At 40.3% G+C, this 26,354-nt stretch overlaps 1 protein-coding gene across 2 annotated transcripts in view; it reads left to right on the top strand.

Annotated features, from left to right (window-relative positions):
- Positions 1-2,078: 2,078 nt before the first annotated feature.
- The window catches only part of grm8b (glutamate receptor, metabotropic 8b), a 125,072-nt gene continuing 100,796 nt past the window's right edge, over positions 2,079-26,354 (top strand). The window contains exon 1 of one of the 2 annotated variants that reach the window (XM_027273216.1): positions 2,079-2,954. In XM_027273216.1, the coding sequence (XP_027129017.1) occupies positions 2,412-2,954 (543 nt within the window). In that variant the 5' untranslated portion in view covers positions 2,079-2,411. The remainder of the gene's footprint in view (positions 2,955-26,354) is intronic. The other variant, XM_027273215.1, reaches the window with a different exon arrangement.

The raw sequence follows: 26,354 nt of genomic DNA, 5'->3' as shown, positions 1-26,354 counted from the left end.
CCCACCCCCCCCCCCACCCCCCGTGTTGTGTGTGTGTGTTGTGTGTCGCAGGTCCACCCACAGGACAGCCTGCAAACGCGCCAGTCATTGAAAACCGGACATTTTCACGAATTTATAAAGAAAAAAAAATCCTCAGGAGCCCAGACCGGACATAAAAAAGTCCGGCCAAAAGAGACGTTTGGTCACCCTTTAATAAAGAAATAACTTTGTCAAACGAAAAACTTTTATTTTGAAGAGTACCGGCAAAGAAGCGTACGAGCCCCGCCCACCACTAAAACGGAATATGGAAGTGGAATGTTGTTTTTGGTGATTGGGACAGAAAACGAGAAATTGAGCCGAATTTTCGTTTTTTTCGTTTTTTTGTCAAAAACGAAAAAACGAAGAAACGACTCGTTTCTGGTTTCAGCTTGTGTCCATTATGCCCAGAAAACAGAATAATAAAAAGTACCTTGGTCATAAACGACAACGACATTACAGTTTTTTTTTTTACAATTGCTTAAACACAATTTTGCAAACTAGGCTGGTTTTATCAAAATACTAACACAATTCACCAAACCACACACCTTAACTGCAAAATACCTCATATATCCCGCACTGCAACCAAAATCAACTTTTGCACCAGATGCACACACTTTATTCGTATTAGGATTTTTGTCTAACCAATTGCACACTGTTGGAAAAAACTGTAACCAAACCGGAAAAGGGAGGTACCCTCGAGCTACATGAATCGTTGCTATGATGGACTGGTTCTGTCCTTTGGATCGGAAGGACATGTTTACATGTTTTCAAATATGAGCACCACCCAGTGACAACCTCGCCGCTGCTATTAAAGTCAAAATAAATGTGTTTTAAGTTTGTCAGACTAAAGAAGAAAGTGTTGATTGATGATTAAAAATAACGATACGTTTATGAAATAGGTGTCAGAAATCAGGTAAAAATTGGCAGTACTCTCAGCTCCAGGACTGTAGGGGCTTGTCACGTATCACGGCCGCATGGCGTGCCACGCCGGGTCACCCCCAGGCAGATGTCTCTCGTCCGTGTGCTCCGTTACCGTCACACGTAAACTCAGATCTGACTACATATATTCCCTGTCATAGCGACAAGCTGCTGTTGCATATAAGAGATGTCCCGTGTCCCGTTACCAGTGTATTTTCCTCTGGATTCCGCTCAGGAACGAGAACAGTCTAACGTACATAAATACTTGTACTAAGGAATAATTCGGCTATAGAATTCCTCTATGCAAATCAATGGCGCGCTAAAGGCCAACTCACACCGGACGCGGAACGGAAGCGGAACGGCACCGTTTACATGTCTTCTCTGGCTGTCTTCTCACTACAATCAAAAGACATAATGTAAGAAGACCAAACCAATGCTGGACACCCCCTACTCCAGTACAGACAGTTGGTCTCTCCCACTCCCTGCTTACAGAGAATACATGAGGCCATCGTAATTAGCTGCAGCTTTTGGTTGGTGAAGGACTCAAACATGAAGCCAGGAAGCTTAAACAGGTACAACAGATAAAAAACTGATTGTTCCACCACAAACCTTTGATGAGATGTTGCTTCCATATTGTCCAGTATGGCCAGCTAATTAACATTTTAATATTTAATGAATAGTCAGTGTCAACCCATTGCTTCCACCTACATTAGTCCATTTGTTAAAGTTGTAATTTAACCTTGACTGAGAGACGAGTGAACCATTGTCTTGTTTTAAACTGATGTTGCCCACATATTGCCTGGACTGGTCCCCCCAGAGGCTGCTGCTCCTGGAAGGAAACACTGTTGCGTGTTAGTGTTTATCAAATGTAATAAGTAGTTGGATTTTACTCTTGCTATTCTATTGTCAGTACAAAATCATAGACCACACAGCCCAAGAGACAAGACAGACTAGAGAGAGATGTGTTACAAGCAGCACATATTTTGTACTTAATTTATTTACTGACATCGGACTTCACTATCATGTTGTTTTTTTTTTTTCTTCTTTCCTGACCAGAAGGCTTGTTTTGTTTATCCGGGGTGTTGTGTGGTGGTGGGTTGGAGGGTGCTGGGGGTGTGGGTGCATCTGTGCTCAGATTTCTGGTTTATTGATCATGTATTGATTGTTTCCTCATCTGTTTGAATCTCCAACAGGTTTCTGGAAGAATGTGAAACTGGAGCTGCTGAAGCCCTGAAGTTCCGCTTCCCCTGCTGCCTCAGACAGCTATGTCCGATACAGGAGCCTGTACCTCAGGAAAACATCAGGGTCGGAGTTCGTAGGTGGGACCGTCCGCCGCAGTTGACCCTGCCCTGGGTGACGGGAGACTCCATGTTCTGGCTCGTCCCGTCCTTGCCACACCACCGCTGCAGCCACCTGCCTGTTAATCGTGCGATCCTATCACCGCTCCCTTTTACTGCAGCGTGACCCACTACAAAATGACGAGGGCTTCGAGGCCCCTGAGTGTTACAGGCCACTGCCTCCTCTCTTTGCTTCTGCTTAAGAGCTGCTGGCTGCTAGGTACCGCCTCCCAGAAGCCTGCTGTGTTGACAGACTCCCAACAACCCCAGCAGGAGTATGCCCACTCCATCCGGCTGGATGGTGACATCATCCTGGGTGGCTTGTTCCCCGTGCACGCTCGTGGCGAGAGGGGCGTTCCCTGTGGTGAGTTGAAGAAGGAGAAGGGAATCCATCGGCTGGAGGCCATGCTGTTCGCCATTGATCTCATCAACAAGGACCCGGAGCTGCTGCCCAACGTGACGCTTGGGGCACGCATCCTGGACACGTGTTCGCGTGACACCTACGCCCTGGAGCAGTCGCTCACTTTCGTTCAGGCACTCATCGAGAGGGATGGCTCTGACGTCCGCTGTGCTAATGGAGACCCGCCAATCTTTGCCAAGCCAGATAAAGTGGTTGGTGTCATCGGGGCATCGGCCAGCTCTGTATCCATCATGGTAGCCAATATCCTGCGACTGTTTAAGGTAAGAAAATGCTGATGGGTGACGTTTCTGTTGCCTGTAGTTAGAATCATGGGCTTGCAGCTCGTTGTGATTAAACTTTGGTCAACATCTGGGTTGTCACCACTGCTGCAATAGATGACAAACTATCATAGAAACAGCTGTTTCAGCTTACTAAGATTTAACGTTCCCTTAGCAGCTGTAAAATGACAATGCGGAATCTGGCAGTTGATCAGTATACAAGAGTCTATCCAAAAATAAAAAGGACAAACCTCTACAAATATTGGAAAAGCAGGTGTGGAGGTATGATGACGTCTTCTCCAGGTGTTGTCACTAGAAGGTTTTGGTGTTTTGGAAAATGCAAAGAAAAGTACAATTTGTGCACTTCTTATGAATCTGGCCGCAACTGAGGCTGAGGCTATACGTTGAACTTGTAGCAAAGGTGAAGAAATAAAACCCCACTCTGCGACTGTGATAAACATTCCTCTTTTTCCCACCTTATATCTCGGTATTCATGACAACATCATTTACTTCTCCTGCAGTAGATGTGAATCAGAACATCGAAAAGAAAAGACAGACAGGTGTGGTATACACGAGAGGGATGTCAACATAAAGTGTTTAATCAGTGTGAGTGGACTGCTGGATGGCTTCACAGTCTGCTTACATCAGTGTTCAGTGGATTAAAAATCCTGAAGTGATTAACAGGTTTTCTTTAGTGGTGATGATAGCTTTGACAACAGGAGTGAATGCAAACTGCCTGTTTGCTGTGATTGGTAAAGCACCATGACCTTTGGTTAAGTTGTAGCCGAGAGCTGTTTGTTTTACCATTGTGCCTTTGGTCTTAGCCCGTCATCCATTTTCTAATTCACAGTGAAAATACATTGATTCCCATGGGGATTTCTTAGATGTTCAGTAATGTCCTTTATCTGTTACTTGGAATGTTCATTGGTGACAAATGCAAGATGGTCTTCATTTTGCCACTTAATCAACGTGTTGAATTTGCCAGTTACTGTATCCAAGGTTGCTAACATCAGGCTCCATCACGAGTCAAAACATGCTAGTTTCAGTGAAAAAGAGGAAAAAGAGATTCCAACTTTGAAGTCATCTTATAAATAATGTTAGTATTTATTTTAAACTGGCCCCTGGCAAAAACAAAAGCGCCCCCTGGGCAAAGCAAGTTAAATATTCCTGGCTAAGAGAATAAGTGAACAAACTGGAGGAATTGTGTCTGTTTTACGTTTGATCATAGTTCACTCAGGATCCCCCGTTTACTGATCTGCCTTTATTTTCATTCACTGTTGATGCAAAACTTAACACTTCCTGCATGTCTTTATAAACTAACTGTAATGTACGTTTCCACAGCACTTATTCCATCAGTACAACACGATGAGTCATCACGGTGACACAGAGAAATAATTGTCTTTGGCTCCGTCCATGATTTTTTAATCACGAGTTCACCAAGGGTTTGACTTTGGACGGACTTGACTAGCAGCCCTAAATGTGATGATGCTTAGTGGTGTTGTAAACATTTACAGTCTTCTGTTCTTCATTAGCTTCATCCTCCCTCTGATTTGAATACAGCATAGATAACATTGTCAGACGGATGTTTCTTGCAGTGCGTTGAGTTCATCTCATCTGTTGCCTCCTCTTCTTCGGCATGTGCAGACAAACTGTATCTGGAGGTGGCGTGTTGCTTTGCACAGCAGCAAACAAATTCCACTGCGTTAAATTAGTGATGAGCTGCATGATTCATGTGTATGTGTTAGAGCCCAGCCAGCTTAATGAGGACAGAAAGGCCCAACAACATCACTTATCTAAAATTAGCTGGCGATGGCTCTGGGTGGTAGGGTGGGAACAGCCAGATTTTGCTGATGCAGAGGTTTCCTCACCCTGCTGCCGCTCAGCAGCGTTGTCACGACCTTCAGCTGCCGTTGCGACCTTAACGGATAACAGGAGCTGACTGTAGGGGTTGGTTTTTAGTCTGCAACATGACCTCAGTTACAGTAATGTAATACAAACACACTCTTTACTTATAATTTAGGATGTAAAACTTCGTTTTGGGGGGAAGTTTTTGGGGAGTTTTTCTTCATCTGCATTAGGGATCTAAGGACAGAGGGTGTCATACTGATGACTTATGATTCTGAGCTGTATGAATAAAATTGACTTGGTAAACATGTCATTCAGTGAACTTCTTAAACCCTGTTTTTTGTCTGCATGTCAATCAGTTCAGGTCGACTTATTAGAAAATATTATGGGCTCAGCCAAGCAGGTCAAGTGACAAAGTTATTACCTTCATAAACAAAGTGCAATTGTTCACCTTCTCCTCCCCTCTCTCTGTGCCATGCCATCCAACAACAAACACATCCAGTGAGCATGCTGTCAACTATGGAGGCACGTTGAAATAGGTTAAATCTTGGAGATGTAGACAATGCAGCCAGACATTAGGTCAAAGGCAGATGTGAAGTGTGTGTGTGTGAGAGAGAGGGAGAGACAGAGTTCAGATCTCCAATGAAGGGTTAGTTGTTTTGCTCGTGTTCAACAATAAAGAACACGTTTGGAACAGTTTGTTTGTTCATTTACCCTACATCTTCCCACAACTGTGGGTGGAGGACAGAAGAAAAGACAGCACTCTGGACAGCTCCCTAGCTGTGTGTATCAGCAGGATCAGTCCCTTGGAGAGCACTGCAGCACTCAATCCTGCCCTTTGTGCGCCTATAAGTTTTGTGGGTCAGGTTGAGGTGGTTGATTTAAAGGGATAGTTAGAATATTCTGAAGTGTGCTTGTATGAGATACATAAGCATAGTCAGTGTGTTACCTAGCAGTCAGCGGGCCCTCCAGTTTGTCTAAACTTAAGTGGGCTGTAGGGTTGGTTTCCTCACTCCCTCGGACAGTGGTGGAGGAACTCCAAGAGATGCTTGACAACAGCAGTGTTTTGATGTTGAAAGTTTCATGTTAGTTTTACCTCTGACCACAGCCAGCACGACTGTTGTGTTGCATCTGTTTGACCACACCCCATGGTGATGTCATGAGAGTACACCCCGGGTCCGGTCGAATAGTCTATTTTGCTGAGAAAGGTGCCTAACTGAGTGAAATGATCGGAAAGTATTTACATAGCCACCATGATAGGAGCTGTTCAGACTATCTAAATGGAAAGGAGATAATGTGGTCCCACCAATCCTTGCAGCCTTTCTAACTGCGACGGACGTCCAGCGTCCCTGCAGATTATTATTGATGTTAGTGTTGGAGGGTTAGCGACCATTCTCGCTGTAATGCAGTGAAGATAATGAAGTCATATTTTTGTCCACGTTTATATTTCTTACATTAAAAACACAGGGAGAAGTATCTCAGATGCGAAATATCTCAGATCCACTAAGGGTCAGCAAAGACAAATTGTTCACATCCTGTTAAGTTAGCTTTAAATTTTGCCTGTTTTTAAAACAACGTCTATTGGAGGTGCATTGGGAGGGGTGGTTACCCATATTGTAGTTCAAGTTTGATTCTTTCTTCAGAGAGAAAAAGATCAAAAGATGTTAACACACTGGATGCATCGTGTTGGTATGATTCACAGGAGTTTGTCTGAAAGTGAAACATGATTTCCCCACAGTTGTACTTGTGATTAATTAGATAGAAACTAATGAATAACACCAGATACTGTGTGCCACTGTTTTTTGATCTTTGCTGTATTTTCCAAAGTTAATAAAAAGTTGAATCCTTTTTTTAAATCTTTTTATTATCACCACAGAGAAGTGACTTTGACAGTGATGGTGTAGAAAATAAATTCACAGCAGGCTCATTTCAAACTGTCGGAATCCCCCACTGTGTGTTACTGTGGCACCCCGTCTCAAATAAATACTGCCCACACTAACATAACCTTCAGGGAAAAACAACACAGTGCAAAGATATAGGAGGAAATAGTTAATGTTATCCAGTAACTGAAGTGATTACAAGATGAGATGTGTCAGGATCTGTGTTAATCAGTTCAGCAGGGCATCGATTGATCACATTGTACATTTGCATGGCGGTGTTTAAGAAGAGCAGCATGTGACAAACAAGGAAACAAGTATTTTTAGGTGTTGGAGAGCTATATGAATAAATTAATCATCGGTATCTGTCCTGTCTTGATTCGGAGAAGCTGTGCGGTTAATAAAATTCCTCCCTCTTCTGAAGCTTTGCTGAGAGTTTCAGAGGTGAGATCCTCCATCTGAAACTGTGATATGCTCGTGGTGCATTTGCATAATATTTGCACATCCATTTCACACAGTATCACGCAGTCTGAGGCTGGCCTGGTCTCCAGGAGGACGCTCTGCTGCGACAGTCGCTCATGCTGCTGCGTTATATTTCCATCTCTGCGTGGGAGAGACAGAAGCAGAGTCTCTGTTTATGAGCTTGCTGCAGGCTCGGCCAAAAACACAAAATAAGAAATGAAAGAGGTGAGAACAAACAGAGGGAAGAATGAAAACAGAAGGAACCTTCCTACATCGTTCCATATAAACTGCCAGAAGGAGGAAGGGAACTGACCCTCCAGCAGAACAACAGCCTTTAAAACCAAAAAAGAAAAGAAAAAGAAAAGTATCACTGTCAGTCAGTATCATCTGTGACATTGCCTGGGACATTGCACTCCAAAACAACATGGCACCATCACGTTAACAAAACAGCAAATGTGTTAGAACTGAACTTTTTAGCTTCTGAGTGATACTTTGACATATAAGTGCTGATCTGATTCATTGTTATCCAGGCAGATAGTTTAGCTTAGCTAAAATGAACAAAAGCACCAACAAGTTTGAGTCATGCAGCAAACACTATAGACTTTTGCTCAGCCTCACTTTACTCTTTATCGGCTAAGTTCACCTCTGTGAGCTGTAAATATGTATGTATAACATAAGGTGGACGCGTACAGTTTAAACCCCTTATCCAGAAATTAAATTGGAGCTTTACAAGATCACTTAAATTTTTTGGTAGTTCTTCCAAGCACGAGTGTAAAAAGTGACCAAACATCAGCTAAGCTGTATTAATCATGTGGTACGTTAGTGCTATGACTAGCTAATGGTGTTAATAGTAGTAGTAATACGATACTGCAATAATCAAAAAGACTATATACATAAGTGAATGGTAATATTTTTAACAATATGCACAAAGCTAACTGTGAAAAATGAAGTCACTAACTACTGGAACTCACTTCAAGGTCCATTGTGTCAGATTTAAAGGTTCTATTAACACAATATGGCAGAAATTAACTGTGTGTTTCAGTGTGTAATCACCTGTAAATAAGAGTTGTTTTGATTTCTGTTACTTTAGAATTAACCTTTTATATCTACAGACAGAGCAGGTCCTCTTCCACAGAGTCCGCCATGTTGAAGCGTCATGTTATATGTAGCCTATAATGGACAAATTAAACACTGGATCCAGATAGAAACTTTTATGTTTTGTGGCCACCATAGTTTCTCCATCATGTTAGGAAGAGGACGGTGAGGTGAGGGGTTGTAATCATTAAATACTTCGTAGCCACATGCTAGTAAATCCTACAGAGTCAATCAAAGAATTTTTTTTACAGACTCAGCTCACGTTCAATCAGATTATGCTGTGTCATTATGAGAGACCACTGACTCAGCACATTATCTGCTCAGCGATAATATTCACACAGTTTCCAGTTTATTGGGTAGAACTAGTTAAAACAAATGCAGTCTAATTCAACAGTTCTGCAGTAAGTTCTACCTTCATTAAGGATTTAATGTCTTTGTTTCCAGGTGTTGATTTAACTGTATGGGCATTTTAGAGGCTGCAGTTCAGTTTGCAGTGCTGTTAAATTGTGTTGTACCGAGTAGTGTGTCTAATGTGTAGTTTATCCTTATTGATAGAAATGGGACAATGTGGACAAAATATTAGACACCCTTCCCAGCACTATAACTACAGCTGCCAAAACGATCTTACTGTTGAATCAACACCAACGTTTCAACCTTCATGACAGCAGCTTAATCTTACTCTTTAGATAAAGGTTTTGATAGTTGTAGTCAATGAAAAGTCATTAAGTTTTAGTCTTTTAGTTTTTCTCTTCTGTGTTTGTGTGAATAGACGTGTCTTTAATGAAAGGTTACCACTATTTAACAATAAAAAACACATTTGGAACAATTGGTCTGTTCATTTAGCCGAGATCTTCCCATGACTGTACTACTGTGGGCGGAGAAAACAAGAGAGGCTCTGGACAACTTCTAGCTGCAGGATGAGCCCCTTGGAGACCACATGGCACTCAGTCCTGACAATTGTTCTGCTATAATGCATTAACTTTGCAGCTTTTGGGTCAGATTGGGTCCAGGATGTTGATAAGCAGATTTTTTGTAGGTCAGGCAGTGTGGGTTGGCCCTGAAACATGTCAGGTTAGTGTGCATCTTGAAGAAACCCTGGCTAGCTACAACTCTTTTTTAGTGTGTGAAGATACACTTTTTACTGAATGTATGTTAGCCGACCACTAACATTTTAGTGGTTTTTGTTATCAAAGATCTATCTATTTTTTAACTGTATCAGCTGTAGAACATTTCCAGTGATCCCATTCTTGAAAAAACTTCCCAGTAAGGTTGGGCTAAGGAGAAAGTTGACATGAAATATTTGTTACCCCCTGCTGTGCTTTATCATCCCAATCATCAATTCTCTTGTGTTCTTGTTTACTTTATCTAACCCTATGATTTGTTGTGTTTCACTGCAGACTGAATCATTCTGCACTGTGATAGATTATTGATCAGGTAGATCTGATTCAACTCATCCTCTGAGACAGAATGAGGTGATGAAGACATCCTCGTGCTTGTTGATACAAAAAGTTTCTAGGTTGAGGAAGAGAAGAGGAAGAAATACACAACATCTATGTGTGTCTGAGAGGCTTCAGAGGTCTCCAGAAATATTCACTTAGTTTTCCTGCAGCTGATCTTTGCACATTCTCAAGACGTGTTAATGTTGAGGCTGGTTTTCACTCTCTGAAGTGTTAACTCTGAATATCACACCACTCGGTGACAAAACTCAAGCAGCAGATGGTTCATATGAGGGAACAAACGCATCATCTCCGAGACAAAGGAGAAGAAGAGGAGGTCTCTGCGAACCATAAATATCTACACAGTCTGCTGCTATTTTAGTAGCTCTGATCGGAGCATCCATTTAAGAAGCTTTATAAGCCGAATGTACAACACATGCTTCGTAAAACGTTGCATCAGTTGATCCCGGTGCACACACCAGGTATGTTGTACAAACAGAGTAGTCAAGGTACAGTAACTGGCGTGAATCTGCAGAGTGAATGTGGTTGAACTGCTGCTTTTCTGGAGAGATGTGCCTCAACACTGGGACTTTTACACATCTCTAATTACTTGAGTAATAGTGTAATAGTGTAGCGGCATGCCACATTTGGGGGTTTAAAGCAGGCACCATTCTGATAATTACTATGGTAACTAGAGAAAAGGTATAGGGCTGTCTCAGTCATTTGACACAGCAGATAGGTACATAACGTAGAAGCCTTTACAGAGTCAGATAACAATGTTAGATCACTAAGGGTGAACATATTTCCTTGTTTATAGACTACCATTTAGGAACACAGATTAGTTGTGTCGCTATCTTGGGGCATCTTCTTCAGAATTGGGGCGACATCATGTCATGACAGATGTATTGATAAATCTTGGCCAAGCTTCAATAAATGTTCCGGCACAAGACATCTTGGACTCTCCACTTTCTCTCCACTGACTGAAATGAATAGAGACTTGAAAGATCTCTTTCTGTACCAAACTTAGGGAGTGAAATCACCATCCTGACATAAATCTAATCTTACTTGTCAACAAGGGGCAGGTGATCTCCCACAGGCAGTGAATGAAACTTGTATGTCTCCACCTCACCTTATATTAACATCTGAAATGAATGAGCCTGAAACCAATGTATGTAAGCTGGAGGCGTCCACCGGCTGATCTGTCTCAATTACCTGATTTCTCTATTGTTGGCTAACCAATGTAATTTCTCTCTGAAAGGAGAAAAGATGGAGGAGAGGGTGGATAATGGAATTTAGTCGAGGGGAATTTGCACAATGTAGCGGCAATTCATTAGTGTGTCTGATAATAACGACCTCGTTAAGCTGTCTGGAGTCAACGTCGTCATTGGGTATTTTTTTGTCAGTGTTAATAAAGCTTTTTGTGCTTTATGCTCATATTGATGGCCTCAATTTGCAATCCACCCAGTTTTCAATAATACATTCTCTTATTGAAAACTGTCAGACTGTAACCAGACTTGTGTGTATGTGTGTGTGTGTGAGGAAAGGCGATACTTACAAACTGACCCATCAATATATAATCTGCAGAGTACACAGTAATATTGAATTGTACTACATTTTTATTGTACAAACACGTGCAGATGAAAATCACAATAACACAATTTAATGTGGCGATAACATGATGTAAGCACTAAGTGTAAAACAAAACAAAATGATTAAAAGAACAGTCAAGCAGTGGAAGATGTTTCCTCTTCTAGAGTTCTTTTCAAAGGTTCACCTCTTCAGAAAATCTGTTTATTGGCTTCTCCTAAGACTGAGATGAGACTTGATTGTCGACTCAGATCTTTTGAAAAAAATTAGACTTTTTACAGTGACCCTGTCTGCAGTGACTTGAGACTTAAGTTGGACCTGTCTCAAATAACTTTGGGTCTCCAGTAACATGAGACTTCTTCTCTCAATTCTGATCTGCTGTAATTTACTTGAGACTTGTCTGCAATGTGTCCAGACTTGACTTGGACTTGTTTCAAAGAACTTGAAACTTTACTCACTCCTGTCTTAAGTGACTTGAGACTTGTCTTTTGTTAGAATGCTTTAATCTGAAATTCAACTCAGACCTATCTTTAATGACTTGAGACTTGTCTGCAGTCACAAGACTTGTCTCAAATGACTGCCACAAAAGATTTGACTTAAGACTTGTTTCCAGTGATTTGAGATTTACTCTGACTTGACTCAAACAATGTGAGACTTATCTGGGACTTGCTCTGACATGTCTGAACAGAAAATTGATCTAGGATTTATATTTTGGGTCATTAAATTATATAAAAACTGGTTGGAGCATCTCCAGTGTGTAAATGAGTTTCTTTTCACTGTGTGAACTGAATACGTTTTGAGTTTTGGACTGTTAGGAGAACTTGCAGAGTAAAGATATTCTGCTTACGCTCACTTAATCTTGTCCGTTCTGTTTTATTTAGAAGAAAAAGGTCATCATTCTGCCACCAGATGAGAAATCTGATCCATGTGGGAATAAAAAGCCCAGAGTGGAGCTTACATAATTCTCTGAAATTTCAGACTGCTGTGGATTCAGTGGGCAGTCAGTGTGACCTCTGCAAATCAAGTCATGTCAAGTGATTACAGATGAGACAAAACAAGAACAGTTTGTCCGATACTTTTCAAAGATATTCCTCCATCATGTCTCCATGGGGCGGACAAAATAAAAGGAACTGCCTAAAACAGGAGTTTCTCCACCTTTTTTTTAACCTGTTACCTGGCGTTTAAACTCGGCATGTAGAGTCTGGTGCTTCAAAAACTACTGACAGAACAGAAGTTTGACTGTAGGCCTAGAGAACTTTAATTATTTCATAAAAACATTTATATCACAGTCATAGAAAATACTAATTTCTGGCTTATATGATGATGCCTAACCATGATCCTCTAAACAACAAAACATTTCAAACATGTCACCTGTCTTAAAAATGTTTGTTTTCTGATCTGCCTCTCCTTTAAATGGAGTACTTTGGAGTGAGGTGCTACACGGACATCATACAAGGAAGTTTAAACCACTTCAGTCAAACTCTGCATAAAAGAACAGCCAGGATTTTGTGTAAAACAGCTTCATTGTAATAGTACATTGTATGATAATAATACTGTGGAAACAGAAATAACAGCACCAGCAGCAGATTGCAGCTGATTCATGTTTATTCATAAAGTAAAAAATGTGTGTAAAGTCTACATCATGAATGAATCAACACTGCTGCAAGTGTTCCAAGAGTCCTATCCACAGTCATCATTGTCAACCCAATAATATCAGAGAAAGCATCAGACTTAGCTGCGTCTGTGGTCTTTAACAAAGTAACAAGGTTAGATTTTATTTACAACATTAACGAGATAGTCAGAGAAAAACTGGTCAATTAATACACATAAAATTCCAGAAAACCTCTCATACTGAAAACCATGTATGTATTTTGTTAGTTATATATATTTGTTTTCTTGCTCTTCAATATATCAAAGATTTTATTTTTTTTTCCTGCAATCTCCACTTCAATAGCCCCTACTTACTGATCCTATCTATATTTTTATAGTTCTTACAGAGGGGTTTGTTCATATCTCATTTACAGCCTGATTTCTAAAAAGGCTTCTGACAGTATTTTCTGATTTATGGAGTGATAAAGAAATATATTCCCTCTATTAAAAACCTCAAACAAAATGAAACTGGCTTGAAATGTATGCATATTAGTGCATTCTTCGTTATATATTATGCCTAATTTGCCTTTTTAAACATAAGATTTCTGAAAACTTGTGATACAAAATTTTTTTGTCTTTAATGTAAATAACTTACTGGATGGCTTTCATTGTGATATCTATTAGGTAAAAATTATCCACCTGTAGTGTTGATTTTATTGCTCCCTCACATCTGTTCTGGTAATTCCGTAATAAATATCTTGTTTATAACAAACTATCACTGACGCTCCAGATGTGCAGATTCAGCGTCCGCTCTTCCTGGTTCAGTGTGAGTAAAGACAGATGAAAGCTGCAGGAGGGATCACACCTCCTCTCTCTCGTGGGATGTAAATGCCTGCTCCACCTCAGATTGTTTTATCGTCTCATCTGGATGGCTGCACTAGTCGCCTCGCAGCTCCTCCACCCTCAGCAGCTTGTTTTTCGGGTTTCATTGGCCTCCTACAGATCTAACTGCCCAGCCAGCTGCGGTGAATCTAAGCATCACTAACAGACTTCTTCTGATTTGTGAATTGGTGAACGGGAACCCTTCAGGCGTCTGCTTACATAACGAGAATAATTGTGCCCGTGCTCGTCTGCCTCCTAAGATTATTTTGGATTTGGTTCAGGACACACTAAAGAATGAGAAATCCTCTGCTGTGAGTAACACAACAGCCACAGGGCAGAGATGCTGACCTCTGACCTGCTTCAATATCATGGGTGGAAGTTCAAACGCTGCTGTTGAGCAGGTAGTGTACGTTTACTTTTAGAGGTTTTTTTTTCTGAAAACAGATGCCTTTTACAGCCAAAAATGACACTATGAGAGCTGTGAGAGTGAACCAAAAGAGTAAAGTTGTTTTTGTGGCTCTAGGTTCATCAGTACGAGTGAAACATACTTCATGTTGTCACATTTTTTTGATATATATCATTAAGTACTTTGGAGGTTAGGGAAAAACGTTTCCTTCATTAAGGTTAGGGAAGATTTTATGTCATCGTTATAATATAAACACATGGTTCATGTTGGGGCATGATTGTGGTCATGCTTAAAAAAAAAAACGTTGACTGTTTGTTGCAAATATCAAGCAGGGTAACCAAGAACACGGGGAATGGAACGCAAACGCAGAACTAGTACTGAAACAAATCCCCGGGCAAACAAAGTCCAAAATCCATAAAACTGGCAAGATCCAAAAAAACAAGGTTGTAGTCAGAAAACAGGAGAAAGATCTCTGGAACTGATATTGAAACCAAGGAACACACTGACTCACAACACAGGTACTGCCAGTTGGACTGCGCTTGGTGTTTCTCCATTTTCAAGCAGGACAAAATAGCCGCTTTCCTGGTCGTAAACCTTCTCGTATTCCAGCTAAACAATAACTAAATTATGTTTCTGAAAATATCTGAGATAAATACTTAATGCAGTAATAAAATGTTGGTTCATGTTTGATCAACACCGCCTTGTTTGACAACTCATTTTCAGTGACTCTGTCCAGTGCAATACATCGGGCTCATGAAACTAAGATCAAACTGTCAATCACAAGATAGCCACGCTTTTAAGCATATCCTGTTTTATCATCTATTTTACTCTAAATGACAAAATTGAAGGAAAGAAAACCTCGAGATTAAGACCACAAACTCACGAGGAAACTGTTTACTAAGGTAATAAATCAAGTCAGAAGCAGTCATTTATCAATACTAATAATAATACTCAATACATTTTTTTTTATTGAACCTGGGTCACTGCAGCAAGGACTTCGCCGTCGCACATGGGTGAGTGCTCTACCAGTTGAGCCACCGGGGTACACCAAGATGATACTTTTAATAATAATGAAGTCTTTAAATCATCTATGTTCAGGGTTTGAAAATGCAGACAGTTTGACAACTTCGCTTAACTGAAGATACCCAGCAAACTCTCAACTCATCAGATGTTGTCGATTTCACGTCCAACACATGATCAATGATAGAGAGCAGCCTGTACAACATGACATCACTGATGATTAATTATCTTCTACAGGACATATGCATCACCACACCAACTCATCATGAATAACATGGACACAACAATAATTTGTCTCGGACAAAATTTTGGTTTTAATATTTAAACATCTTTTGACCTGTAAGTCGTCAAAAAACCTGACTTCTCTCTTCTCTCCTTTTGTAACTTCTCTTCTCAGTTAATTTGACATCCTCCTCCTCCTGTGGGATTTCAACATGCTTTGTCTCACGTCCTTGTGAATGTCAAAGCTACTGCGGCTCATTCATCACCACCAACCGATCCATGTCTGACCGTCTCCCTATTCTAAATAGATCTGCTGCGTTCACAGTCGGTAGTGATCCTCTTACAGTGGATCCTGTTGGTCACTGATTGTCTGTGCTGCAGGATAAAGAGATGATGAAACATTGAAGAAGATGGAGTGTTTCATTTGACAGAAGAAATCTCCAAGTTGTTTTTGAGCCACAGCCTGTGCTATGCTTGTCCAAACAACAGTAGTTCGGATCAGTTGGCTTGACATGACAAGAATTATGGCCATGGTTTAACGCTGTGTGTTTAGAAAGCGACTGTTTGCATGAAAATAACAATAGCAGTTGGTTCACACAGATGCTGCTAGCATCAGATTTATCATCACTGAAGGAAGTACAAAGAACGTCACTCAAGTATTTTCTCCATAGAGAACATGTTTCATTCTTCTGCCGACTGGCTTCAGTAAAGACTTTGACTACATTATATGCTTCATTCATTCATTCTGATTGGTTGAAGTTTGTCAGGGACAAACTGTGATAGACAGATGGGTCATCCAATCACCTGTGGCTGCCCTTTTCCAAACAGTTTTCATCAACGACTTCCCAGATTGTTCTGTGTAACAAAGAGTTTGACACACAAGGTTAAGGTTAAGGTTAGAGGCAGGACTGAAAATTCTGGATAAAATAAGATCAATAGGCACAGGGCTGGAAATTGCTGTCTCCACTGTATGTTTTAGGAGAAAATACTCAAATTTACATTCTGATTTACAGATAATGGTGTGTAATTATAATATTCAGTGATTTATTTTGATTGATGCTTAACAGTGTTATTATGTGTCATTAAGAAACTGTTTTTTTCCCCCCAGTACGGTTCATGCATTATTCAAGCTTCTTTTTGTTATACTATCATAATTATGGAAAGCATGATAACCAGTTTCATCATAATGTGTTATTAGTTTGATGGATAAGTACGTTACAAACATGGCAAATTCAGTTTAACCCATGACCCTTTTGTACCCCTGAAACCACAGATTTTCTTTTAGCCGTGTTAGCAGCATGGCTCTAGGGAAGATTATTTTGTGTCTTTTCAAGCTTTATTTGATAGAGACAGCTGAAGAGTGACATTAATGCAGGGAGAGAGAGATGGGGAATGACATGCAGGAAGGAGCCACGGGTGGGGTTTGGGGCCTGGGCTTCAGCGGCGGGAGCTGGGCCTCCGCACAGGGGGCGGCTGCTCTACCAACTGAGCCGTCCCATGGCTCTAGGGATGTTAATGTTTACACACCGAATATTTGAAGATAACTCAGTATTTGACCTGAAGAATCAGATGTTTCTGAACACTCTTCACCGCAAAACTTAGCACTTAGCATGATGAAATTAATGATGAAAGAAGTATTAACGTGTGCCAAGTATTAACGTGTGCCAAATATAAAGACAATACATTTTTTTCTAATTTAAGAGTATTTCTCCTGCAGCATTTTGGAAGTCTGATGCCTTGCTCAGAGGCAGATGTTTTTGTGGTGGTTGTTTGTTTGTCATTCTCTCCGCTGCCTGATTTTTCAGGTCAGCCCGAGGCTCCGCTCTTGTCCCGGTCGTCCTCTCTGACATGTTGTGAAAAGCGTCTGTGATGTGCGGGGAGTTGAGTCACAGCGTGAAACGTCGCTGACGAGCGCAGACGGTACCCTGACATTTATTTGGCTGCAGATGGAAATAGTTCTTTGCATGAATGAATTGGTCGGAGGAGGAGCTGTCGTCTTGGGAAGCTCACTCATAAGTGGAGGAGCCATCTTCTTCTTCTGTCTCCGTACACACTTCATGCTTCATTTGTGTTTCTTCCACACTCCCACACTCGTCTTTTCCTCTCTGCTGCTCTGCTGCCATGTCTCTCCCACAGGCTTTTCATTCTGCGTACAGTGCTGCCAGCCGTATGTGAATGACCGGGCAGGATCCAGATTGTTTGAGGCTGATTATTTTCATTATTATGTCTATAAAAGGACAGTAAATAGTGATGCATTGATCAAGAGTCCAAGGTTATGTCTTCAGATGTTTTGTTTTGTCCGACTAACATATAGTTTATTTAGTTACAATGATATTAAACAGAGAAAAACAGCAAATCCTCACCTTGGAGAAACTTGGTGTTTTTTAATGATAAATTACTGATTTTAAACTTAAAGGGCCAGTGTGTAGGATTATATATATATATATATATATATATCTATCTATATATATATATATATATATTTATTTATTTATTTATTTATTTATTTCACCTAGCAGTGAAATTACAGATTGTAACTAAATGAATGCTCTCCCATGTCTCACCCTCTCCTTCCAAGCATGTAGGAAAAATTCACGTAGAAAGCAAAAGGCCATATCTAGATCAGTTGTAGTCTGTGTTTTCTGGGCTACTGTAGAAAAATGGCAGTTCAACACGGTGGACTCTTTTTGAGACAATGAAAACATACTAATGAATATTGTATTCCATTCCTACTAATAGATTCTATTCCTTTTTAAAGTTATCTACAATCATATGCAGAAATCTGTTGACAGATCTGTTGATATTAGTAAAGAAGTGTGTTTGTCGTCCTGGTAGCAGAATGACTTAAAACCTTTCCGCCTGTTTTGATGACAGACATGTTGACACTTTACAGCGAACTTGCTGTCACCCCTGGTCATCAGATACAGACGCTGCTTTACCCTTTAGCTTCTGTATTACACAACAGTTGCAGTTTGGTTACGCTTAGTTACGAAACTGCTCGGTTAGGTTTAGTAAGTTGCAAGTTGCATATGTAATGTTATGTAACACGTCTCCTGGGTGAAAGTCTTGTGTTTGTTTAATTCAGCCATCCACCCCAACCGCTGTAGTTCTACACTACATCACCTGATGGATGGGTTATATCGAGTAGATATAACCCTGGTGCGTCCCATACAGATGCTAAAGGGTACCAAGTACATCTGTATGAAACACAGGAGGACATGATAAAACGTTGGTAACAGGCTACAGGTTACAACAGTTTGTGATTATTTCTGACAAGACTCCTTGATTCAGCTTTGAGACTCAGGCACCTGCTGCTTTTTGAAAAAGTCGAATCATCTGTCGTGTTTTTATGGTTAAAAAAATCACGGATAGTCTGACAGCAGCAGATTAACATTTTAAAGCTAAAGTGAACAGCTGCAGATTTGAATCACACTATGGTACATCAGGATTCATGTGTCTTCACCAAACAAAACTCCTCTACTGGTTAAATCCCAAACCTTGGTTTAAACAGACCTTTCCCTGTCTGTTACGTGTCTGATTCTTTTTTTATTTAAAACACTTCAGGGTAAGAAAAGACAAAGTAATTCAACAACAGAGACAGAACCTTTTAACTGCATTTTTCCAAGCAGCCAAACAAATCACCATTCGCTCCAACGCGCCTTCGGCTTTCAGCTAAATGCTTTTCTTCCTGTGCGGAGGAGGCTATTACCTGGACAAGTCCTTCAATGACTGTTACATCTCCAGACTGTTTCGCACATATCGAACTCCTGCTAGTTACTCTGCTTGTTTTTCTGCATTTTCTTAAATGAGTTCATCAAAGCACAATTAGCAGATTCAGAAGATTGGGACCTGCTGGTAACTTGATGTTTTTTTCAGCTGGATACTTTATTCTGTTTATTCTAGACCTCATAAGGCTATCTGATTTAATTACAGACTCGGTTAGGAGTTGTTTTGGACATGTGGCGATTATCTGTGACTTTTCACAGAGAAATTAAATGTCAGTTCAATCTGATTATCAGACAATGTATTACATTGGTTTTAATTGGATTTCTCAAGGATTATCTTTTGTTCCAAGGACAGCATGGTGGACTTCTTGAGATTATTTTTATTGTATGTCTGTACCTGGATTACTGCAAAATTCTTTTTGTTTTGTGCTTGTGCCACACTTTTCACTTGACAGGGGTGTTCCTGACTTTCTAGACTTTAGAATTTGTTAGGATTATTTTAATCTTTTCTCCCGTATTTTCAGATTCTCTGTTTTAATGTGGATCCTTTCAGTGTTATTCTGGACCTTTCAGGGTTATCTCAGACTTTTTTGAAGGTCTAGAAATTTTCACTATTATGTCTGAATTTTGAAGGTTATTCTGGACTTTTCAGGGTTGCCTCTGAGTTTTCAGACCTTTGATTTTTCAGGGTTATTTCTGACTTCTCAGGTTTACTCTGGACTTTTCATCATTTTTTAGCTTTCAGTCTACAGTAAAATATGAGACTTCAATCCAGAAAATATTCTTTTGTTTTGTCGTTTTTGATTCACAATAATTTTTAATTTTTTCATTCATCCAGTGTTTCTGTCAGAAAAATACAGATTTTAAACCAAGGTTTTTTTCATGTCTTTATAAGCCAGATGTGCTGCATTTCCAGTGGTTCTAATTACAAGCTTGCAGTCTCTTAGTTTTTGTTTACAGAAGCTGTGTCTGGTTTTCTGACTTATTTGCTCTGGAGTTCTTTGGTCTTGAACGCAGCACCGCTGTCACGCTGTGCTGGACCTGACTTGTTACACACTTGAATGTTTTCTGCTGGAGGATGAAGATGGTCGCAGGGCGCTGGGTCAAAATCAAAACGTGTTGCACCGTTTCTCTCCAAGCCCCGGGATGATGATGTCACAGCATGTCGTCGCTAAGGCTGTTCTTCCAGATCATCATCAGCCGGCTCCTCAGATCGTCTCTTCATGTCTCTCTGCGGCAGGCGAGCGTCAAAGTGACATTTTGGGGTTAACCTGTGGGAGGACGGCGCTCCCCGCCTGCCGCAGGACATGATGCTCGCTGACAGGCGACTGCCAGCACTTTGAGTTCAGCAGAAGCTCGCTGCTCGTAAACTGGACTGCCTGGTGGATGGACACACGGCCGCTGGCCTTCAGGAAGAAAATCAGAGTCCGTGTCTGCAAAGATGTTTTCTTCAACCCTTTAATCTGCAGAGCAACAAGTACACAGTGGTGGAGTTTTAAAGCCAGGGTCTTCCTTGACTTTTCAAGTTTATTCCTCTCAAATTTACAATTTCAGTGAAGTGATTTCAGGGCTATTCTTAATAACCACAAGGACCTATGTGGACTTTTATGGGATTCTCCCTAATTTTCAGGGTTATTTCCAATTTTCCAGGTTTAATTTTGAATTTGACAAGTTTATTCCAGAAAATATTTATTAAGACTTTCTAATTTTAAGGTTTATTCTGGTTTTTAGGGTTATAGAGCTAAAATTTCCAATATCCAAGTAACAGACTTGCAGTAACTAGTTGCAAAAAAAAAAAAAGAAGCTATTTTAGAAAAAAAACAGACTCATCACCATATGTGTTAATATTAATATGTCATCAAACCCTGAAACTCAGAGGTGTTCAGGTAAACTTTGGACTAACATAAGGTGAAAATCTTCAACTCTGCAAGACAAAAAGTGAGATATTTAAGTTGACATGAATCATCTGTTTGAGGCTGTAACCTTCAGTCTGACATTAAATTCATCATTTGTTGGTTTTCTGATTTTAGCTAACATGTTTAAGCGTTTTTCAGCGAGTTGACTTTGAATGTGGTGTTAACATTTAGTTTTTGGAAATGTCTCAGTCAGATCTCCTCTCCAGCCTTCCCTCAGCACTGACGCTCATTGGCGCTGACAGCTCCCCGCTGCTGATTGGCCTACTAACCCTGACTTTCTTCATCTCCTCCTCCTCAGGGCAGTCCTCCCATGTCACTGCAAAACAGCTGAAAACCTGTTGGTTGTCATTACACTGTCACTGTCACACAGAGAAAAAACACTGAGAGTACTAAGGGTTCACATGCAGTTGATGTTTGTCTGGTTCAGCAGGAGAATCTCATTTTTTGTCAGATTATGTCAAATGTTGTTGTTTTTTTTCATCACTTGTTTGAAGAAAAAAATCTCTATCATCCGTCATGGCTTAAGAATATAATTTAGTGTTCTGGAAAAAAATGTGATTGTCTTTATTTCTGAGAATTCAGTCTCAGTCTCACAGGTTCAGTGAGTTCTTTGTGGAAAACAACTTGCTGATGTAGCTATTGACTGTTCCTGTTTGTATTGTACCTGTAGATGTACAGACATCTATCACTGGATTACTTTGATACCATAGACAGTCTAAATGTGGGCGTTGTATCCGTGCCATCACTCATAGATTTCTGAAGAGCTGTTGTGAAGCTCAGAGTGTGGTTGCTCTGGCTGCCGCCATTTTGGCATTCCTGCCTCTACGGCCTCCCGGGTAATCTAAAAATGAGCAGAGCCGTAGATTGTAGGTGGAGCTGAGGCGGGCTGAATGAAACCTGAGTGATCAAACAAGCCACCTGTAACAACACCCACCTGTCAATCAAAGCAACCACGCTGTTAATTATGCATAACTTTGAGCCTTACTATAATTTGAATGGGTGACTTAAAAAAGAATTCACCCTCAGTACAGTTGAGCAAAGAAATTAGCTATAGAGAAGTTTTTTGTACCAGGCTGTAAACATGTTTATTTCTGCTGTGAAGTGATTTTTGACATGGGGGCTTATGGAGGTTGAAATGTTCTGTAGCCATCCTCAAGCAGCTGTTTGAGGTTTTGGCACTTTTTTCATTGGCTTCACTTCACAGTCACGGAGGATGTCACTTGTTTTATACTGAAGAAAACTTAAAACCATTAAAATATTTTCAGGCAGCATGAATCTCACTGAATCTAAAAATATGTGCAGTTATGACTAAGAAGTAGTGAAATTCCTGATGCAAACACTTTAAAGTAGCTGCTGACTGTGTTAAAAAGTAAACACCACCAATAATCCAGCTGTTTTCAGAACATCTGCAAACACCTGTCCCTTTCACTTCATGGAGTATGGAGCCTCACATCTTGCCCTCTGCGCCTCACAGTTTGAAAACATCTGGAATAATTCATGTTCAGATGAAGAGTCACGGGTGAGTTACCACCAACAGAGCCTGGCGCATCACCACTGTTGCTATGGTAACCACCTGTTGGCTAAACTGCTGGCCTGAACTACAAAGGTCTGATTGAAAGTCAAAACTTGCTTCTTGAATCAAAAACAAGAAGTGTTTCTCATCATCTCGTCAGTCACATCAGTAAAGTTGCTAAAGAGCACTTTACCTGTACAAGATGTCACTTCCTGCATCAAGTCCCACTTTCTAAACATGAGTCACACTAAGCTGACCTCTGACCTGCGCTCTGTCGCTGCTCATTTAAGAGACATCATTAAGAGAGGAAGCCGAGACGAGGACGAGCCGCCCAGTTCCTTCAATGTACTAAATGAAGAGGCAAACTTAAAGAGCAGAGCGTTGGCATTTCAATGGCATTTCAGTTCTTTCGCTGGGATAAAAACACTTTTATACCCTCAGCAAAAAACCTACACACTGACCCACATCAGGTTTGTTCATCACACATTAATTTCTTCATTCCAGTGTCGTATAGAAATTACATTTATATACTTTTACAACTTTTGTGTAATAAATAAACCATATATATATATATTCTTACACCTGTTGTCCTTTCATACATACAACCATACACTGTCTAAATTAAAGTTTCTCTTTTAGTTTCACTTATTTGACTTGTTAACTCCTCATGTAACACACCCTGTGCTTTCAAGTCTTGGGGTTGAGGTCCGATAAATGTGAGCAGTGGTCAGATTACACCGGTATTGTTTGGACATTTCCTTTAGTTTTACTTCTTCGGCCCTCAAACTGTTATGTAATGAAACCATGCGGGCGACATGTTTCTTTGATGGAACTGCTTATGGACTGCTGCTTTTCTGTAAGAGTTCATGAGTAAAAAATGTAACAATGTTAATGTTTTATTTTGATCAGTTCATCATACAGTTGTTTATAATAACAGAGGACAGGAGACGAGCATGCACGATTCCCATTTAACCAGTGTTGGACATGTTTATATGCTGTCTCTCTGTTTCACTGTTAGCAAAGACTGCAGTGTAGTTCAGTCACTTCGCTGATGAACTTGAGAATTATACTCATCTTGTCTATCCTAATTATACTAATAACAGAGTTACATTTGGCTTCATGATAAACAGTTCATGTATCACATCTCCTCATCTCTCCATATTGCCATGCTCCGCTGCATTCTCATTTAAAAACTATTAAATGAATAATCTTTCAAACCTACAATTTTGGAGCAACCTCTAGTTATGTATTCTCCTGTATAATCAGGAACTACAACCAAATCACACCTCCTATTGTACAGTGTCCCTGCACAGCAGCAGTAGTCACACCACGTACTGTAGCTGTAGCTGACTGGATCTAACTCTGTCTGACAGGATGATCAGTGCCCTGACGTCTTTGGGTTTTTTTTTAAATCACTTGAAAAACGGAGCAAAAAGCTCTTTCACTTTCTGTGATTTCCATTACTTTACATATCAATACTTATCACACCTTTATCCAACTAAAAAAGGGGGGAAAACAGAAGTTTGATGGTTTTGATTATACCTTTGATTTTAGGGCTGCTGCAGCCCCCTCAGTACCTTACACTTACGCCTCCATGCAATGAAAACATGTGCAGCCATTTGGCGGCTTCCTCTTGTATTATATTCCACTTCAGCTTTGTTGTGTTTGTTCCAAAAGAGGTGTGAAGCACTGAGTCGTGTTCAATTCAAACATCCTTTAAAACCATAACAGCGGGAGGTCACACAGGTTGGCTCAGCGCTAATGTAAAATAGTGCTGCTGAAGAAACAAATAAAGTGCTCAATGGACATGAAATAAAGCATCAGAATAACATTAAAAGTCAAAGAGAGAACCTCCTAGGGTTTTATTTGAGCGAAATAGTTCATGATTGATGGTGATCTTTCTACCAGACTTCTGCCAGATTTTCTAAAAAGATGCTAAAGGTTTAGTTTCTGTATGTTGTCCGATGTAGACCAATCATGTTTGGTTCAAGTTATGGTTGCAACAGACCTATGGAGAGCAAAAGAAGCCAAACATGTTGGCCGAAATACAATCTCAGACCTCACTGGTTATCATCTGATGGAGATTTAGCTTTTTCATTAGCTTTTCTAAAAGTTATCTGTTTATAGAGATTAGCAGAAATGTATCTTGGATCACATTTCCGTTATCTGTTTTCCAGATGTGTGTTGGTTACACCAGAAGCTCAGAAACATTGGCTGTTGCCCCCAGAGGCTAAATCATTGTCAGACGATAGCCGATGTGTTCAGAGATTACTGAACGTCTGACCCGACATGATAATTTTTCATAATGACTTGAAAAGGAAACTGACACTTCTGTAGATCAGTGATCCTGCCGTACGATAAACGGGACTGATTTGTTTTGTTCTTCTCTCTTCCTGTCTGTCTATTTCTATCTAGCGGGATTTACTGCAGGACAGCATCACTTGCTGTTTGTCCATTATTTGGCCAAACCTCTTCCTGATAATTACAAAATGATGGAGGATGAAGAGCCCACTTCAAAGACCGATCACTGAGGAGAAGTCCAGCTTTAGAAAACCATCGAGCTGGCCAAAAATGATCAGCCACACAGAAAATATCTCATAAATCCTGTTAAACTGCTTCCCAGGAGGCAGCGGGATGTTAGATCAGATTGACTGCAGGGAGACTTGTCTAACAGGGACCAGGTACAAACTGGAAGGCAACTGTAAATTTAAAATCTGGTGTTGTGATGGACCCTAATGTCACACTTAGCTTTTAGCTTTACTTCCTGCCTTTGTTGTGTTTCCCGCCAGTTTTGATTGTCTGTTAGACATAGTTTCCCCTGTGTCTCGGGTCCTGCCTTCACTTGTGTATTTAGGGTGTCAGTATCAGTTCATAGTCGGAGAGAGTGTCAAGCGTTCAGCCCTTTGCTTTTCGGCATCTTGCCTTTTCATTTGGATGCTTTGACCACTGTCTGCCTCACCACCGTGTAAGTCTTGTGTTTTCTTAAATTATTAAGTCACTTTTAGACTGCATAAGCTCTGCCTCATGTAGCGTCTACATTTTGGACCTTCCATGCTGAGTTACCTCAAACATCACGAAAATCCTTTTATTTAATGAAAATGCAATGGTGGGGGATAAAAAGTAGAAAGAACCTCAAGGAGCTGTTGTAACTGTACGGTGTTTCAGCGATAGGATAGGTATAATAGCTAGGTTGGTTAGTGGTAACAACAGAATAACTAAAGTAACATCTCAAATTACAAACTATAGAAAAAAAAATCTTACAGACAATAATCCAACAATAACAATATGAGGGAGTAAAAGATAAGTGATTAAATTCAAGTATGCTCAAAACGCAATTACAACATTGAATAGACCTTTTGACATGAAATCGTAGGTAAACACAGGTGTCAGCAATGATACTAGTTACCGTTCACTTCCATTCAGGTCAAACAGAGTCACAGTGCTGCTGTATACTATTTCATGTCAAAAAGGTCTACTGAGTGTTGCAATTGCCTTTGAACATTTGATTTTTTTTCTTGGTTTGTATATAAAGTATTATAAGAGTGTTTATGTGTGTGAAAGGTTGACTGACTAAACAAAAAAGCACCTCTGGCATGTCTTTGGTTGTTGAGCAAAGTGATATTGACAGGGAAGGCAACATTTGTATGAATTACTGGACCCACCCTTCAGGATTCAGTGATGAACTGAATTCTCCACTGGTGATTCTCCAATTTCTAGCTAAGAGTTTATCCAAACTTATCTTGTCTTGTTGCTGTATTGGGTTTTTAGCTCCTCTGGCTTGATGAACTCCTTTGTGTGATTGATTTCTCTCTGATAGTTAGTTGGCG

The sequence above is a fragment of the Larimichthys crocea genome, chromosome XXI, assembly GCF_000972845.2.
Source record: "Larimichthys crocea isolate SSNF chromosome XXI, L_crocea_2.0, whole genome shotgun sequence".
In the NCBI taxonomy this organism is placed as follows: domain Eukaryota; kingdom Metazoa; phylum Chordata; class Actinopteri; family Sciaenidae; genus Larimichthys; species Larimichthys crocea.
Note: the sequence above shows the minus strand (reverse complement) of the source record. Positions and strands in the feature narration are given on the sequence as shown.